Source organism: Abramis brama, assembly GCF_963993115.1.
Source record: "Abramis brama genome assembly, chromosome: 3".
NCBI classification, from domain to species: Eukaryota; Metazoa; Chordata; class Actinopteri; order Cypriniformes; family Leuciscidae; genus Abramis; species Abramis brama.
In genome coordinates, this window is record NC_139965.1 from 6,623,769 (window position 1) to 6,642,073 (window position 18,305).

Genomic DNA, 18,305 nt, shown 5'->3' on the forward strand with positions numbered 1-18,305 from the left:
TCCCGTGGACCCACCATCTGCAGGAGGGACCACAAGGGGCCGGTGCTAAGTGGACGCGGAATCTAGCTCTAGGGACATGGAATGTTACCTCTCTGGCGGGGAAGGAGCCTGAGATTGTGCATGAGGTTCAGAGATTCCGACTAGAGATAGTTGGGATCACCTCCACGCACGGCTTGTGCTCTGGAACCACACTCCTCGAGAGAGGATGGACTCTTCACCACTCTGGAGTTGCCCATGGTGAGAGGCGGCGGGCTGGTGTGGGTTTGCTTATAGCCCCCCAGCTCAGCCGCCATGAGTTCACCCCGGTGAACGAGAGGGTCGCTTCCCTGCGCCTTCGAGTTGGGGATAGGTGTCTCACTGTCGTTTGTGCCTACGGGCCAAACGGCAGTGCAGAGTACCCGGCCTTCTTGGAGTCTCTGGGAGGGGTGCTGGAAAGTGCTCCGACTGGGGACTCCATCGTTCTACTGGGAGACTTCAACGCCCACGTGGGCAACGACAGTGACACCTGGAGGGGCGTGATTGGGAGGAACGGCCCCCCTGATCTGAACCCGAGTGGTGTTTTGTTATTGGACTTCTGTGCTAGTTACAGCTTGTCCATAACGAACACCATGTTCAAGCATAAGGGTGTCCATCAGTGCACATGGCACCAGGACACCCTAGGCCGGAGGTCAATGATCGACTTTGTGGTTGTTTCATCTGACCTCCGGCCGTATGTCTTGGACACTCGGGTGAAGTCAAGTCAAGTCAAGTCATCTTCATTTATATAGCACTTTTAACTATGTAGATTGTCTCAAAGCAGCTTTACAGAGATAAATGTATCATTTAACGTAAAAATGTTTTGGCTTTATAGCGGTTTTTTAATAAAGTTATTTTCCAGCTAAAGTTAGTTTTGATTGATTCGCTTCCGTCGCAACGATCATTTGTTTTTAAATTAGGGCCGCCAAGATGACACCATTCTCTCTACACAGACTTTAAACGCGAACCTGTGAGAAACGCTGATGGCGTTCAGATGCGCATTAAGAACGGGTTCTATAGTTATGTGCGTTGATGTGTGCAGGTTTGGAATTCCCTAAAAACCAAGCCTAAACAAATTACTGGTGTTTCCTTACAGTTTTGATTCAGAATTTTATTTTATTTTATTAATTCGGGGTAGATACGCAAATTGAGTTTTCCCGACGACGCTTTATCTGTAGAGTGGGAAAGGGATCCTCCATAGGGAGAGACTAGTTGGCACTTCAGCACTGCATTGACATCGGGTCCAGGCGAAGGTCCTTCATCAGATCTGGAAACGGCCTGGATCCGGCAGGCTGCGGGAAAACCTTGGGATAAACAAAGACACTCAAATTAGCGTAGATGCCATTCTTCTCGTGATGTAACAAGTACATAAGGATTTATGGGAAGTGTTCCCGGTTCCAGCTGACCTAATCTATGCAGCCTAATATTGAATTATAGAAGTCTATAATGTATCATGTGAACGCTATGTCAAAGAGATGTGTCTTTAATCTAGATTTAAACTGACAGAGTGTGTCTGCTTCCCGGACAATGGTAGGAAGGCTGTTCCAAAGTTTTGGTGCTAAATAGGAAAAGGATCTACCGCCAGCAGTCGATTTTGATATTCTAGGTATTATCAACTGGACGGAATTTTGAGATCGCAATAGACGTGAAGGAGTATAATGCGTTAAGAGCTCGTTCAAGTACTGCGGAGCTAAACCATTTAGTGCTTTGTAAGTAATCAGCAATATTTTAAAATTTATGCGATGTTTAATAGGGAGCCAGTGCAGTTTTGACAGAACCGGGCTAATATGGTCATACTTCCTTGTTCTGGTAAGAACTCGAGCTGCTGCGTTTTGAACTAGCTGTAGTTTGTTTATTAAACGTGCAGGGCAACCACCCAGTAGAGCATTACAATAATCTAGCCTTGATGTCATGAACGCATGAACTAATTGTTCCGCATTTGTCAATGAGAGCATATGGCGTAATTTAGATATATTTTTAAGATGGAAAAATGCGGTTTTACAGATACTAGACACATGATTTTCAAATGAAAGATTGGTATCAAAGAGCACACCCAGGTTCCTAACCGACGACGAAGACTTAACAGAGCAGCCATCAAGTGTTAGACAGTATTCTAGGTTATTACGTGAGGACGTTTTTTGTCCAATAATTAGAATCTCTGTTTTTTCAGAATTTAGAAGTAGGAAATTATGAGTCATCCAATTTTTTATATCAGCTATGCATTCTGTTAATTTAGTGAATTGGTAAGTTTCGTTAGGTTTTGAAGAAATATAGAGCTGAGTATCGTCGGCATAACAGTGGAAGCTAATTCCATGTTTCCTAATGATATCTCCTAAGGGTAGCATGTACAGAGTGAACAGCAGCGGTCCTAGTACTGAGCCTTGTGGTACGCCATACTGAACTTGTGATCGATGAGACATCTCTTCATTTACTGCTACAAACTGATAACGGTCAGATAAGTATGATTTAAACCATGCTAGTGCAATTCCACTAATGCCAACATATTTTTATAGTCTATTTAAAAGAACGTTGTGGTCAATGGTGTCAAACGCAGCACTAAGATCGAGTAACACTAATAGAGAGAGACAACCACGATCGGATGATAAGAGCAAATCATTTGTTACTCTAATGAGAGCAGTCTCGGTACTATGGTACGGTCTAAATCCGGACTGGAAATCCTCGCAGATATCATTTCTTTCTAGAAAGGAACATAGTTGTGAAGATACTGCCTTTTCTAGTATTTTTGACAGAAAAGGTAGATTCGAGATTGGCCTGTAATTGACTAATTCTGAAGGATCAAGTTGCATTTTTTTAACAAGCGGTTTAATCATAGCCAGCTTAATGTTTTTTGGTACGTATCCTAGAGACAAAGACGAATTAATGATATTAAGAAGAGGATCTATGACCTCTGGAAGCATCTCTTTCAGTAGCTTAGTCGGTATACACTGCAAAAAATGCTTTTCTTACTTGGTATTTTTGTGTTGTTTCCAGTCCAAAAATCTAAAAATTCTTAAATCAAGAAGCATTTAGTAGAGAAGTAAAACTACATAAGAAATTCTATTTTGTTTTCAGATAAACAGAAAGTATCTTAAGTGATTTTTGCTTAAAACAAGCTAAATTATCTGCCAGTGCAGTAAAGAAAATAATCTTGTTTTAAGATTATGTTTTTATTAAGTTTTTTTGAATTAAGTTTTTTTTTCTTACTGCACTGGCAGATAATTTAGCTTGTTTTAAGCAAAAATTACGTAAGTTACTTACTGTTTATCTGAAAAAAGAATTTCTTATGTAGTTTTACTTCTCTAGTAAATGCTTCTTGATTTAAGAATTTTTAGATTTTTGGACTGGAAACAACACAAAAATACTAAGTAAGAACAGCATTTTTTGCAGTGTAGGGTCTAACATACATGTTGTAGATTTAGATGATTTAACGAGTTTAGTAAATTCTTCCTCTCCTATAGCAACGAATGAATCAAATCTTTCCTCAGGGAGGCTACAATGCACTGCCTGATGCGATACTGTAGTAGACGGTTGCATAGTTATAATTTTATCCCTGATATTATCAATCTTATAAGTGAAGAAGTTCATAAAGTCATTACTGCTGTGCTGCTTGGAAACTTCTGGGCTTGAAGCTTTCTTTTTCGTTAGTTTAGCCACTGTTTCAAATAAATACCTAGGATTATGTTTATTTTCTTCTAATAGGTTTGAAAAATAAGCAGATCTAGCAGCTTTTAAAGCCTCTCTGTAAGCAATCGAGCTCTCTTTCCATGAAATGCGAAATACCTCTAGTTTTGTTTTCTTCCAGTTGCGCTCCATTTTTCTGGCTGCTCTCTTAAGGGCCTGAGTGTGCTCGTTGTACCACGGCGTTGGACTATTTTCTTTAATCTTCTTTAAGCGCAAAGGAGCAACTGTGTCTAAAGTGCTGGAAAAGAGAGAGTTAAAAGTTTCTGTTGTAATATCTAGTTCTTCTAAGCTATACGGGATGCTAAAATGATGAAACTGATCAGGAAGATTATTAATAAAGCAATCTTTAGTGGCAGAAGTGATAGGTCTAACATATTTGTAACACGGAGTCGGCTTTGCAGCCTTGGCTAAATGAAGTTTACACGAGACTAGATAATGATCTGAGATGTCATCGCTCTGCTGCAGAATTTCAACGGCATCAACATCTATTCCGTGTGATAATATTAGATCTAGAGTATGATTACGACGATGAGTAGGTCCTGACACGTGTTGTCTAACTCCAATTGAGTTTACAATGTCTTTAAATGCCAAACCCAATGCATCTTTTTCATTATCGATGTGTATATTAAAATCACCAACAATTAGTACTTTATCTGCAGCCAATACTAACTCTGATAGAAAGTCCGCAAATTCTTTGATAAAGTCTGTATGGTGCCCTGGTGGCCTGTATACAGTAGCCAGCACAAATCTCAAACGTGATTTATCATTTATACTATATATTTTTACATTAAGCACTAACACTTCAAAAGAATTATATTCGAAACTTGATTTCTTAGTGGTTTTGAAAATATTACTATAAATTACAGCAACACCACCCCCTTTGCGTTTCAGACGAGGTTCATGTTTATAACAGTAATCTTGCGGGGTGGACTCATTTAAAGTAATGTAATCGTTTGGTTTTAGCCAGGTTTCTGTCAAACACAGCACATCTAGGTTATTATCTGAAATCATATCATTAACAATGAGTGCTTTTGAAGTAAGCGATCGAATATTCAGCAACCCAAGCTTTAGCATTTGCTCATCTGTATTATAGCTGTTTTTTATTTGTTGAACATCAATTAAATTTTTAACCTTAGATAGGTTTAAACATTTTTTGGATTTCCAAATTCGGGGAACAGACACAGTCTCTATATGATGATAGCTAGGTGAAAGAGGCTCTATGTGATAGGATTTATCTGACCTTGGTGACGTGAGGCCGCTAGCAGACGGTCGGTTTAGCCAGTCTGTCTGCTTCCTGACCTGGTGCCCAATTTGTCATGTTTGAGCTCTAAGACTATGAGCCATATTACTAGAGATAAGAGCAGCACCATCCCAGGAGGGATGAATACCATCTCTTTTCAACAGGTCAGGTTTGCCCCAAAAACTTTTCCAATTGTCTATGAATTCTATATTATTACACGGACACCACTCAGACAGCCAGCGATTCAGTGAACACAATCTACTAACTATCTCATCACTCCTGCGAACAGGAAGGGGGCCAGAGCAGATTACAGTGCCTGACATCGTACTTGCAAGTTCACACACCTCTTTAATATTAATTTTGGTGATCTCCGACTGGCGGAGTCGAACATCATTAGTGCCGACATGAATAATGATCTTAGAGAATTTACGATTAGCATTAGCCAGCACTTTTAAATTTGCTTTGATGTCAGGCGCTCTGGCTCCCGGCAAACATGTGACTATGTTCGCTGGTGTCTCTATTTTCACGTTCCGTGTGATCGAATCACCAATTACTAGGGCACAATCAACAGAATTCTCAGTGGGTGTTTCACTGAGCGGGGCAAATCGATTTGTTGTGGTAATCGGAACGGAAGAGTGGTTTTTTGATCCGCGACTAGAGCGATCCCTCACTGTCACCCATTTGCCCGGCTGCGCAGGCACTAATTCAGCTGGAACCGCATCATGTAAAGAGTTCACTATGCTAGGCACATCCAAAATAGTATCTAAAGCTCTAGCACTCTTACTATCCTCAATTAAGGTTTGGATGCGTGTTTCTAGTTCTGAAATCTTCTCTGTCAGCCTAACTGACTCCTTGCATTTATCACATATAAATCCTACATTGCCAACAGAGAAGCCTATGCTAAACATGTGGCATGAAGTGCAGGTGACAATAACAGGACAAGACATTACTCACCGTGTTTGTTGACTGATTATTACTTACCTGAGCTTTTATTAACTCAAAGGCGCGAGCGCGCGAGAGAAAAATAAATAAATAAAACAGCTGAGCGCACGGGTGACGCGTTAACAGGCTAGCAGTAGCGAATTAGCGTGTTGTGCTAGTAGTAACGGAAGCTAGCGATGTCAATCTGAGATGTTGGGTAAGCTGTATTTAGTATAAACAACTACAAATTGTAGTAAATGATGGTTCAAAAAAAAGAAATATGAGGCTAAGACGGAGCTTACAGCACTGAAGCAAACAAACTCACAGCAGGCAGAGAGGCAGACAGGAGCAATCGATCAGCAATCCTCAGCAATCGATCAGATCAGAGTGACAACGTCCCTGAACGTTCACTGACAATCCAAATCCGTGAAGAGAGGGGCGGAGCTGTCAACTGATCACCACCTGGTGGTGAGTTGGATCCGATGGCGGGGGAGGAAGCTGGACAGACTCGGCAGACCCAAACGTACTGTGAGGGTCTGTTGGGAACGTTTGGCCGAATCCCCTGTCAGAGAGATCTTCAACTCCCACCTCCGACAGAGCTTCGACCAGATCCCGAGGGAGTCTGGAGATATTGAGTCCGAGTGGACCATGTTCTCCACCTCCATTGTCAACGCGGCCACTCGGAGCTGTGGCCATAAGGTCTCCGGTGCCCGTCGAGGCAGTAATCCCCGAACCCGGTGGTGGACACCGGAAGTAAGGGATGCCGTCAAGCTGAAGAAGGAGTCCTATTGGGCCTGGCTGGCTTGTGGGACTCCTGAGGCAGCTGACGGGTACAGGCAGGCCAAGCGAACTGCAGCCCGGGTGGTTGTGGAGGCAAAAACTCGGGCCTGGGAGGAGTTCGGTGAGGCCATGGAGAAGGACTATCGGTCGGCCTCGAAGAGATTCTGGCGTTGTGTCGTCGTGGATAATGTAGTATTGTATTGCTAAATCTCCGACCACTATGTCGGTCTGAGACAGCGAGACCAAGACAACACCGAGAGGTCCGAGACCAAGACAAGACCAAGACCGTGACAAGACTGAGACCACGTGAAAGTGGTCTCGAGACCAAGACCGGTCTCGAGACATACATCACTAGTCCCTCGCGGCATCTTGTGGAGGGTGCTCCGGGAGTATGGGGTCCGGGGTCCTTTGCTAAGGGCTGTCCGGTCCCTGTACGACCGGAGCAGGAGCTTGGTTCGCATTGCCGGCAGTAAATCAGACTTGTTCCCAGTGCATGTTGGACTCCGGCAGGGCTGCCCTTTGTCGCCGGTTCTGTTCATAATTTTTATGGACAGAATTTCTAGGCGCAGCCAGGGGCCGGAGGGGGTCAGGTTTGGGGACCACACGATTTCATCTCTGCTCTTTGCGGATGATGTTGTCGTGCTGGCCCCATCAAGCCAGGACCTTCAGCATGCACTGGGACGGTTTGAAGCCGAGTGTGAAGCAGCTGGGATGAGAATCAGCACCTCCAAATCCGAGGCCATGGTCCTCAGTCGGAAAAGGGTGGCTTGCCCACTTCAGGTTGGTGGAGAGTTCCTGCCTCAAGTGGAGGAGTTCAAGTATCTTGGGGTCTTGTTCACGAGTGAGGGAAGGATGGAACGGGAGATTGACAGACGGATCGGTGCAGCTTCTGCAGTAATGCGGTTGCTGTACCGGTCTGTCGTGGTGAAGAAGGAGCTGAGCCGCAAGGCGAAGCTCTCGATTTACCGGTCAATCTACGTTCCTACTCTCACCTATGGTCATGAGCTTTGGGTCATGACCGAAAGGACAAGATCCCGGATACAGGCGGCCGAAATGAGCTTTCTCCGCAGGGTGGCTGGGCGATCCCTTAGAGATAGGGTGAGAAGCTCGGTCACTCGGGAGGAGCTCAGAGTAGAGCCGCTGCTCCTCCACATCGAGAGGGGCCAGCTGAGGTGGCTCGGGCATCTTTTCCGGATGCCTCCTGGACGCCTTCCCGGGAAGGTGTTCCGGGCATGTCCCACCGGGAGGAGACCCCGAGGAAGACCTAGGACACGCTGGAGGGACTATGTCTCCCGGCTGGCCTGGGAACGCCTCGGAGTCCCCCCGGAAGAGCTGGAGGAAGTGTCTAGGGAGAGGGAAGTCTGGGCATCCCTGCTTAGACTGCTGCCCCCGCGACCCGGCCCCGGATAAGCGGAAGAAGATGGATGGATGGATGGATGGATGGAAAAAGTACTGTATTGTCTCTTATGCCCACAAGTGGGTGAAAGGGAGCGCATTGAGCAAATATAAACCAAATCAAGCATCACATCTTTTATTGAAATGGCATTCGCTTTTTAAAGTGCATTAACTTTTCAAACAATTGTTCTTAAATAAAATATACTTTCATTAATGTGCATGAAAGGAAAATTAGGTAAGAATAGTACATAAAACTGTGTTCGTGCATCAGTAACCTAAGAAAACACACTTCAACAGACAGCGTACTGTTACATTAACGTTACATGAACATAAAATAGCAAACGTCTCGGTTACGTCGTATGGTAACCCTCGTTCCCTGAAGGAGGGAACGGAGACGCCACGTTGGGACCGATGAATATGAATCTCGCTAGAGAGGCCAATCTACTTAGAGTGAAACTAAAACGATCCAATACACATTGGCATGCTATAATTGCATCAGCTGCGCTTCATCGCGGCACGCGCATACTGTATAATGAGCAGCAGGTACATCAGGTTTTAGCTGAGGAGCCGAGCCGGTGACCTGACTGTCCTAGTGCAGAAGATGTGGCGATGGGACGTGGCGTCTCTGTCACTGTTGTTCCGTGATAAACCATATAGAGAGATTATTGGATAACACTGGGAAAGCGTGTCCTTCTGTTAGAAAGGAGAATGCTGCGGAACCCACATTCTTACCCGAAGGAGTTATGTGGAGATATACATATGTACTAACCCGAAGACTAACCCGAATTGCATATGAAATACTGGGTGACTTAGCCCAAGGGAAAGACACAGGTTTCCGTTTAGGAGCAGCCATGGAAGAAAACACATGTGGGGTCCCCATAGGTTGGGGATGAGAATGAGACTGATTGAATATGTAAAAATAAATAAATAAACAAAAGAGAATAGAATATATTTTTTTATTTAAAGGAAGACTCCACCGTTTTTTGAAATGGGGCTTATTCACCTTCTTTCCTACATTTAGAAAGGTGGGCAAATGCATTTTTGTCTCATTGCATGCCTTGTTTTAGTTTGACAGGGTCAGCGCTAGCTTAGCTTAGCATAATGAATGGAATCCTTTGTTGCCAGCTAGCATGTCCTGAGTAAAAGTGATAAAAAAAAAACACCTAATTATTTCTTGTGGCCTGCGTATCATCTGCGAGTACAAATAGCGGATTAACACTAGGCGATTTCCTAGGCAGATATTGACTTGGGACTATATTGGGGGAAGCACAGGCGAAGCACTGCTACTTGAGCGCAGAGATATCACGCGACACATTAAATCCCACGACTTCCGTCAACATACCGGCGTGAATAGTAGCTGGCAGTGATGTGCGGGTTGATCCAAAATGAGTGGTTACCCGCGGTTACGAGTCATCCAAAAATATTTTTTATGATATTCGGGTCTCGGTCAGTCGGGTCGTTTGAAATAAAGATGCTAATTAAACCTTTGTAATTTATATAGCACAATTTTTTATTAAATACATAGGCCTACACTTTATTGGCTGAATAACTGGCAAGAAGTATGATGACGAAGCTCAAGAAGCTCAGTCTGCAGGTAGAGATGGAGGCAGCAAGAGAAAAGGTGAAGACTGGGGAGTGGAAGTTGTGGGAGTGTGGGAGACATTTGCCGAAATAATGAAAGATGATGACCAAAGTGCTGGCTTTGTCATGTATACTTCTTGCGATGCTATTTACACATTTGATAGCCACAAAACTGGCACGACCAACCAGGCACGGCGCCAGGATTCCAGTTTTGGATGGGGCAGACCAATTGTGGGCGGGCCTTAAATTAAAAACGTTAAATAAAAAATAAAAAACGTTATCCAATCAAACTTAATAAAAAAAAATTACTAATATAGCCTACTGTTATATTATCTGTGCATATACATAATATAGATTTTAGCTTGATGCTCTTTAAATATTTTGTTGCATTGTTAAAAGTTTCGGTGCATAGGACTAAGGATGGACCTATGGTCGGACATATGGTCCATGGTTCTGACCAAAGAAAAGCGCTTTGGAATCTCCATTACGCATCATACGCATCATACCTGGGCTGCATTTTCCGATAACATTGTCTCTTAGCGCGCTACGAAGACTCTAAAGGTATAACTTAACTAAAGGTATACTACCACTAAAGGTATATCATTGCTAGGCATCTTCAGGGCTATCATCCACTCGCGAGGCAGAGGTGCTGAAAGGCAGAGGCGCTGGCGCCCTCCTAGCAACGGCGCTGTTTTTGGTAAAACATGGTTTTGACGACTTCATTAAGTTTTGTTTTATAGAAAACTCTTTTTAAAAGATTTTTGTTTTGTATAAATTCTATCTTAATTTTGATCAATGTTTTATAAATCAATTGCCTGTATTTAATGAATAAGAAGCAAATATATAGCAGGCAATGTAATAAGGAGCTTCATGTGAATGAAGGGCGCCGAAACTCAGCTTGTGCCTCACAGATTTGAGAAATATAGGTTATATATTACAGAAAGTTTGAAATGTCTACTTTTAAACGAAAATATTCAAACCAAAATAAATAGGCTACTATCTGATTATGTAATCCAAATAAAATGTGCATTTCTCTCTGGCGTTCATGGCGAGTCCGAATTGTCAACTTCTTTGCAGCGACACAGAAAACACCAGTTTATTACTAAACAATTAAATGTCTCCTTGCTATTTTAGACACATTCATAATCATTACTTTAACCGGTTCTTTGTGGCAAGCTTTATGCGTGCGGCCATACCGCTTATTATCCTGTAGGACAGGGATAGGCAACTCCGGTCCTGGAGGGCCACTGTCCTGCAGAGTTTAGCTCCAACCCTAATTAAACACACCTGAACAAGGCAATCAATCTTTTCAGGATTACTAGATAGATACAGGCAGGTGAGTTTTTATCAGGGCTAAAGCTAAACTCTGCAGGACAGTGGCCCTCCAGGACCGGAGTTGCCTATCCCTGCTGTAGGATATAGCCTATAGGGATGCACCGATCCACATTTTTTCACTTCCGATCCGATCCCGATACCTGAATTTGGATATCGGCCAATACCGATACTATTCCGATACCAGAGCTGTGTTTGCTTTAATATTGTTGTTATCATTATTGTTTATTTTATATGATGCTGAAATAAACTTCTCTAAACAGGCAAGTATGATAGCTGCTACGTATGTATGCATTGCTTTTGTCCCAAAAGGCAACTTGAGGTAATAGTATAAGGTCAGAAAAGTCAGTCAGAAAAACAGGAAATAACAGGAAAATCCCATTGTGGAAACAAATATGCAACTGTAAGGGTTTCAAATTGATTGTCATTTCAATATGTATTACATTCCCAAAATGTCAAATACTTGAGTCTTGAATATAAGAAAAGTGCAAGTGTAAACATCTTACACACACTTTCTGAAGGGTAATCTTCGTTCCGATGCGGTAACTCTCTTGATTAATGCTCGATCAAAATCAGCAGCTTGCAAACAGACAAGCGGATTTCACCTCAGATGCGCGTCAATTTCGCACTGGATGCGTGAATGGATTCAAAATATTCAAGCGTCCAACTAGATGCGGTAGACGCGAATTTGATGCGCACGTGGTGCTTTTTTAAATGTTTGATTGTGTTCGTTGTATTGTACGATGTGAGGGAGCTTAAAGAGCTCTGAATTCCGGCTTTTCAAACATTGCATTTTGCTGTCTTGCTCTGACTGCGGTGTTTCCTGTGTGAAGTATTATTTACACAAAGCGGACATGCTGGCTAGCTGCAAACTGCGGAATGGATTTCCTGAACGGGGGCGTGTCTCATCATAACTCTGTGTCTCATTGAGCCGCGCCTCTGTTCAGGAAATCCATTCCGCTGTTTGCAGCCAGCTAACAGACTCGCCGGCGGGAATCACTTTTGGAGTCATTTCAGCAGACAACGTTAAAGCGCAGACAGACATGACTCATGGATATCGGATATCTCCGCAGGTTGGATCGGGAAAATCCGATACGTGAATTACGATGGTATCGGTCCCGATACGATACTGGATCGGATCGGCCCCATCCCTAATAGCCTATAGCCTATTTAAGTAATTAAATTAATATAAAGGGGCGATTTGTCCACGAATGGCTTAAATGAACAACTACTAGTCGACTAGAAAAAAAAAAAAAATTAGTCGGAGGCAGCCCTTATTCCACATATTTTCGAACCAACAGGCCATTCTGGGTTGAGCGAGCGACCGTGAGCAGAGCGGAATATTCAGAAATGCGCTCTCCGCTCACGAGCTCTGATCAGAACAAACCGGAACCTCACTGTCCGCTGAACTTGCGCAGAAACATCAAAATAGACATAGCCAGATTTTTTTAAATTGTTGTTAAAACTAAACATTTAGATTATTTACAAATGATGAGCTTATTGACGATTTTTTATAATTCTTGACAAAATTAGAATATATTCTTTTTTTTTTTCAACAACGCTATGATGAGCATTTACTACTTTTAAAAAAATGCGGGTCAGGAAGCGGGTCGGGTACAATATTTTCTTTTTTTGCGGTCCGAGTTGCGGGCGGGTTAGTTGAAAATGTCGGTCGGGTGCGGGTTGTTTATACATTGACCCGCATCACTGGTAGCTGGCTATTTTTCCAACAGTACATGAATGGCAATGAACATGGCTAATTTTGTGGGAGACGAAGAGGGTGACTTCTCAGACAGTCAAGAGCCAGAGCCAGAACCATACCTGAGTTTTCAGAAGATGAGCTGCGTGCTTTGGAAATAGAATGACAGGAGGAGGAGGTTGCGATCGCTCAACAGCCTGAGGACGTGAGGATGAGAGCCAACACGAACTGGTGGTGTGAATGTCGGGGAATATGCCAATCCATCCCGACTGAAATAGTGTCTGTGCTGTGGAGAGTGGGACAAGCTTCTGCCATCGATGACCAGGCTCAGCGCGTCAGATCAAGATGAGCGTGCCCACAGTTGTGTCACAGCTACCGAGGATTTCACGGCGCTGATCCATCCTGCAGTAACTTTTACTCTATTTTTTTTCCGGTGTGATAAAGTGAACTGGAAAAAAAGCCCCACGCCGAATGGACCAAATGGACAGCTGTCCACAGAGTAAGTGATTATTTTAAACATGACGCATGTATAGATCGACCCATATTATACTTTTATTCACATTCACATATTATACCACATATGCACATTTCATGTGTCGTGTGATATCTCTGTGCTCGAGTAGCAGTGCTAAGCCTGTGCTTCCCCCTAATATAGTCCCAAGTAGGGTTGGGAACCGAAAACCGGTTCTTATCCAGAACCGGTAGTGTTTTTTGAAAAATACCGGAACCGTGCGAAATTCCTAAGTTTCGGTTCCAAAAACGGTTCTGGGCCGATGTGTGGGCGAAGTGCTGGGAGCTTATCCTTCAGCGACGTCTCACACTCACCTCATGAATATTAAAATAGTAATGAAAGCACTCGCGCTACTCATATAATTTTTTGAGAGAGAGAGAGAGAGAGAGAGAGAGAGAGAGAGAGAGAGAGAGAGAGAGAGAGAGAGAGAAAGACGATCTCGATTCAAACACTCACGCGATCTTATTCCTAAATGACAAAAACTTCACACTGGAACATTCAAATCTGTTTGCGCTGTCGCTGAGAGAGCAGTTGTCAATATGAAACAGCTTTACTTTCACAATCTTTTCAACGACACATTATCGGTGTGTCGTTTACACATTATCACACAACCAAAACTGAGTAAATCACCTTTTGAAAGTCGCTTCAAATAGCGAAAATACACTTCAGAATTTAAATGTATATAATGAGCGAGTACATCATGAATGCCTTTTTTCAAACCGTGTTTTTGTCTTATCCTGAATCACTACAGCAAGCCTGTAATAAGCGTTTATACTCGGACTACTTTACACCGGCACCGCTGCGGAGTAGCACAGTGCCTGAGTGACTCACCCGCGTCATAGAAATAAACATAGAGAAGTAGCTCCGGCTACAATGTTCTTCCGCAAAACGTTCTGTTTATTTAACTGCTAGAGCGCTGATTCATCCAGTAATGAAGTGAAGTCTTTATGAATCAATCATTCAAATCGAAATATTATATTTCACCTGTCTAGATCTTACATGTGTGTTCAATCATATTCTACCCCTTCTGAGAGGGTATTCTCCACTGCTGGAGATACAATAAGGCTTAAGCTATAGGAGAGGTCCCAAATTATCCTAGAGAATGCAGAAATATTTATTTTCCTTCAGAAAAATTAATTATTTTTGCAAAAATTGCTAAATAATATGTTGAATTTGTTGACATTACCAGTCTGTTAAACTCATTTGACAAGTATAAGAAATAAACACAAAAAGGATTTTTGCCTTACTACTATTTTTTCATTAGTTGTTTTAATAATTTGTATTGAATGGGAACCGGAACCGAAACCGGAATCGTTTGGCGGAACCGGAATCGGAACCGGAACCGGAAAATGTCTTACGATTCCCAACCCTAGTCCCAAGTCAATATCTGCCTAGGAAATCGCCTAGTGTAAATCTGCATCGCTATTTGTACTCGTTGTGAATACGCAGGCCACAAGAAGTAATTAGGTGGGGTTTTTTTATATCACTTTTACTCAGGACATGGTTGCTGGCAACAAAGGATTCCATTTATTATGCTAAGCGTGACCCTGTCATACTAAAACAATGCATGCACTGAGACAAAAATGCATTTGCCCACCTATCTAAATGTAGGAAAGAAGGTGAATAAGCCCTATTTCAAAAAACGGTGGAGTGTTCCTTTAAATATAGCTTTAACTTTGAATACAGCAACATAAAATTATTTACTGTAACAGATCAAGTATAGATAACGTAGTATATGGAGTGCCCCAGTTCTGCTGTTTATCTTTAACTCCGACAAACCTCACCTGTCTGTAGTATTAATAATCATGAAGAAAATAATTAGCTGGTTCAGGTGTGTTTGGAGGAGCTAAACTCTGCACCCAGGGCCGACATTGCACATCCATGTTATAGATTAAATATGAAAGTAAAACGGTCAGTAGGTGGTGGCAAGTTACTGTCTTTACGAGTGAGTCATTCATTCAAACTTCTTGTTCCAATCGGGAATTCTTTGATGAAATACTGTTGTGTTGCTCGGAGAAGATCAATTCTCGCGGTGCCAGGTCCAGAGGTAAGTGCATTGAAGGTGAATGATGGATCGGCAGACAGGCACAACTGTGACAAGCTGCCGTTAGGATGAAAAATTTTACGAAAAGGGATCGACAGGTAGACGTATAACGGTAACAGGTCGAGTTGCAGGCACACGTGCAGTTTAACGGTGTCCTGACACGGAACGAGCTGAGCTGACTGTTATCTTCACTTATATGAATGAGCAACGCATGAGTAGTGAAACTAGAACTACAACATTTGGAAGAGCAAGCCCAGAAAGGGGAAAGAAGAGCGAAGAGAAAAACAGCAAAAGCGTCCAAAAGAGTAAAATATGAGCAAAAAATGTAAGAGAGCACAAAGTACAGAGTAATAAAATCAAGGAAAATAATTTTTTAAGAAAACATGAACATAAGTTTAAGTTTTGTGCAATATATTTTTACATGTGTTTTTTTTTACATTTTTGATTTATGCTTATTAATTTTGTATCCGTGACTGCAATTCGTTTGACGGGATATTGATCCCATAACAAAGGTGTAGGATAAAAAGACACCCACGAAATGTATTTAAAAAGTAATAATAATAATAATAAACAGTAAGTTAAAAAACAGTTATGTAATGGCAAAACACTGTAGTCAGTAGTTTACTGTACAACTGAGTTTTGTGGGTCACCATTGGGCTGACAAACCAACAAAAGTATTTTTTTTAGCTAATATGTAATGTAATTTCATATTTTTGGTATCGGGTCTCATAAAATTGGTATCGAAAAAAGGTATTGTTCAGGAACCGGTATCAGTCAAGGTATAGATATCGAATTTTTTTTAACGATACCCAGCCCCTAATTACTAGGGATTTTAAGGTATGTTTTTTCTGAAAATTGACTTTGACTATGAACTTTAAATATGTGTAGCGCTGTCATTTTTTCTCGGATTCCATCAAATCATAAATCATTTTGAAGAACAAAAAAAAATAAGCTCAGAAGAGAGAATCGAGATGCATTAGGGAATTTTAGCACATTCAATTTAAGGATCAGTCGATATTAAATACACATACACAGGACTAAATGTAATATTAATTTCCCTTTAAACATTATTGTTTTCAAATAAATTTAGTACAAACACAAATTGTCATTTTCTGAGGGTGATTTGATTTTTAAAGCTGCTAACATAAAACTATTGTTGATCAAATTCATTGTGAAATTTACTTACTGAATGAAGGAGGTAGTCCAATGCTCCTATTTGAGGAATCACTGTAACCACTGTCAACACAGACATCACTGGCATCAGGGAGTTTGCGATAGTGATGCATCTTTAGGAGGGAGAAAATACGTCCTCTTAATAAAGAATCTATGAAATTCACATATTAAATATTGTTGAATGAAAACAAATATTAAAACTAAATATTCCTTGTGAACCTTAAATCTGTGGTAACTTGTTATTGAATTTCTGATTATGAAACATTACAGTTTTTTAATAGCCTGGTTAAAACCAGACCATTCTCAGTAGCAGTAGCGTACCGTGGGGTTTCAGTAACGATCTAACGATCTCATGTGCCGAATCTTCAGACCAAGTCTGCAAAACTACAAGCACATCAGGGGCGGCGGCAGATAATTTTTAACGCATGTGCTGAGGGGGTGCTAGATCATTGACAAGGGGGAGCTGCGCAATTATAGGCATATATATGCTTCCAGAAATTATTGGGGGGTGCTATGGGGGTGCTTTGGTCTTTCTTGGGGGTGCTGAAGCTCCTGCTAGCCCCTCTCTAGCACCGCCCATGAAGCACATTATACGTTTTACACTCAGTTTGCAATTGTAAAACAAAGTTTTAGCAAAATGCTCTACAGTATTTTATGTGCTTGTATGTTTGCTGTGACTTTTCTGTAGCCTGTTTTTTTCACCATTGTTGAGATTGAAATGCTGATTTTTGATGTTTGTATGTGACTCTAAAGGATGTTGTTTAATTTTTTGTGCATGATGCTTAAAAATCCATCATTATAACGGAGTGTTGTTGGAACTCTTGCTGTAGTTTCACAGTGGTGGTCAAGTCAAATTTAAGTCTGTTAATAATGTAACACTTTTGCTAAGGGATTAAACACTGAGATCAGTGAATCAAGCGTGATATAACAAAATCATCTCTTCCTCTTCAATATCATTTACAGGATAAACATGAATGAACATCAGAAGGTACAGTATGTTGAAAGATTCAGAACAACTTACTGAGAAGTATCTGGTGTAATCACTCAATCAGTGTTTCATCCGCGGAAATAAAACAGCTTGTAAACACTGTCACGTAACATTACATTCACTTTACTGGAGGCGTGTGGATTACTTTTATGATGATGGATGCGCTTTCTGGGGCTTCAAAATCTAGGGGACCATTCACTGCCATTATAAAGCTTTGAAGAGCAGGATATTATTTAATATAACTCTGATTATGTTTGGCTGAAAGAAGAAAGTCATATACATCTAGGATGGCTTGAGGGTGAGTAAATCATGGGATCATTTTAATTTTTTACTATCCCTTTAAGATGTGTTTACTTTTACATTTAAGGGTTATATTCTCATCTGTCAACCTTTTTAATTGTATAGTATTTAAAATAGCATTTCCATTATGCACAAAGGCAAAACAAAAAAGATCAACAAATATTTTGGTGTATGGTGCCATACTTGTTACAGAACTTACAATTTATTACAAATTCAATAAAAGATCTACCAAATCATCATACATCAAATGTATTAAAATTAAACTATTGCAGGTTAATAGTTTTACGTCTTCAAATAAGGTCCTAAAAAAAATAAGTTTTAACTCACAGGGTTTGCTTCCATCTTGTTTCCTCCTCACAGAAGACATTCACAACTCTTCAGTAATCTGCTAAACACAAAATAATTCATTACAAATAAACACTCATTACTCAGATTTTTTCCCCAATTTTTGTATTTAAACAATTTGATATATAATTTAATTATTGCTCTCTCTCTCTCTCTCTGTGTGTGTGTGTCTGTCTATCTGTTTATCTGTTTATCTATCTATCTATCTATCTATCTATCTATATATATATATATATATACACACACAGAGTAAAAAGATGTGTGTTATAAAACAAAACTGTGTTGAAGGTATTTTGTGTT

At 41.3% G+C, this 18,305-nt stretch overlaps 2 protein-coding genes and 1 long non-coding RNA gene across 5 annotated transcripts in view; all 3 read right to left on the reverse strand.

Moving 5' to 3' along the window:
• LOC311079156 (Fc receptor-like protein 5) overlaps positions 1-18,305 on the reverse strand; it is a 353,766-nt gene that overhangs the window by 173,198 nt on the left and 162,263 nt on the right. The gene's annotated exons all lie outside the window — the stretch shown is intronic.
• LOC311079216 overlaps positions 1-18,305 on the reverse strand; it is a 246,342-nt gene that overhangs the window by 71,018 nt on the left and 157,019 nt on the right. The gene's annotated exons all lie outside the window — the stretch shown is intronic.
• LOC311079155 (uncharacterized protein) overlaps positions 1-18,305 on the reverse strand; it is a 44,918-nt gene that overhangs the window by 25,645 nt on the left and 968 nt on the right. For 2 of the 3 annotated variants that reach the window (XR_014605342.1, XM_084108358.1), the window contains exons 2-3: positions 17,988-18,045; positions 16,386-16,485 (exon numbers count right to left, since the gene is read on the reverse strand). Coding sequence is in view for 1 of the 3 variants with exons in the window: in XM_084108358.1 (XP_083964484.1) it covers positions 16,386-16,485; positions 17,988-18,002 (115 nt within the window). In the remaining 2 variants the exon portion in view is untranslated. Of the gene's footprint in view, positions 1-16,385; positions 16,486-17,987; positions 18,049-18,305 lie in introns of all 3 variants that reach the window. The other variant, XR_014605343.1, reaches the window with a different exon arrangement.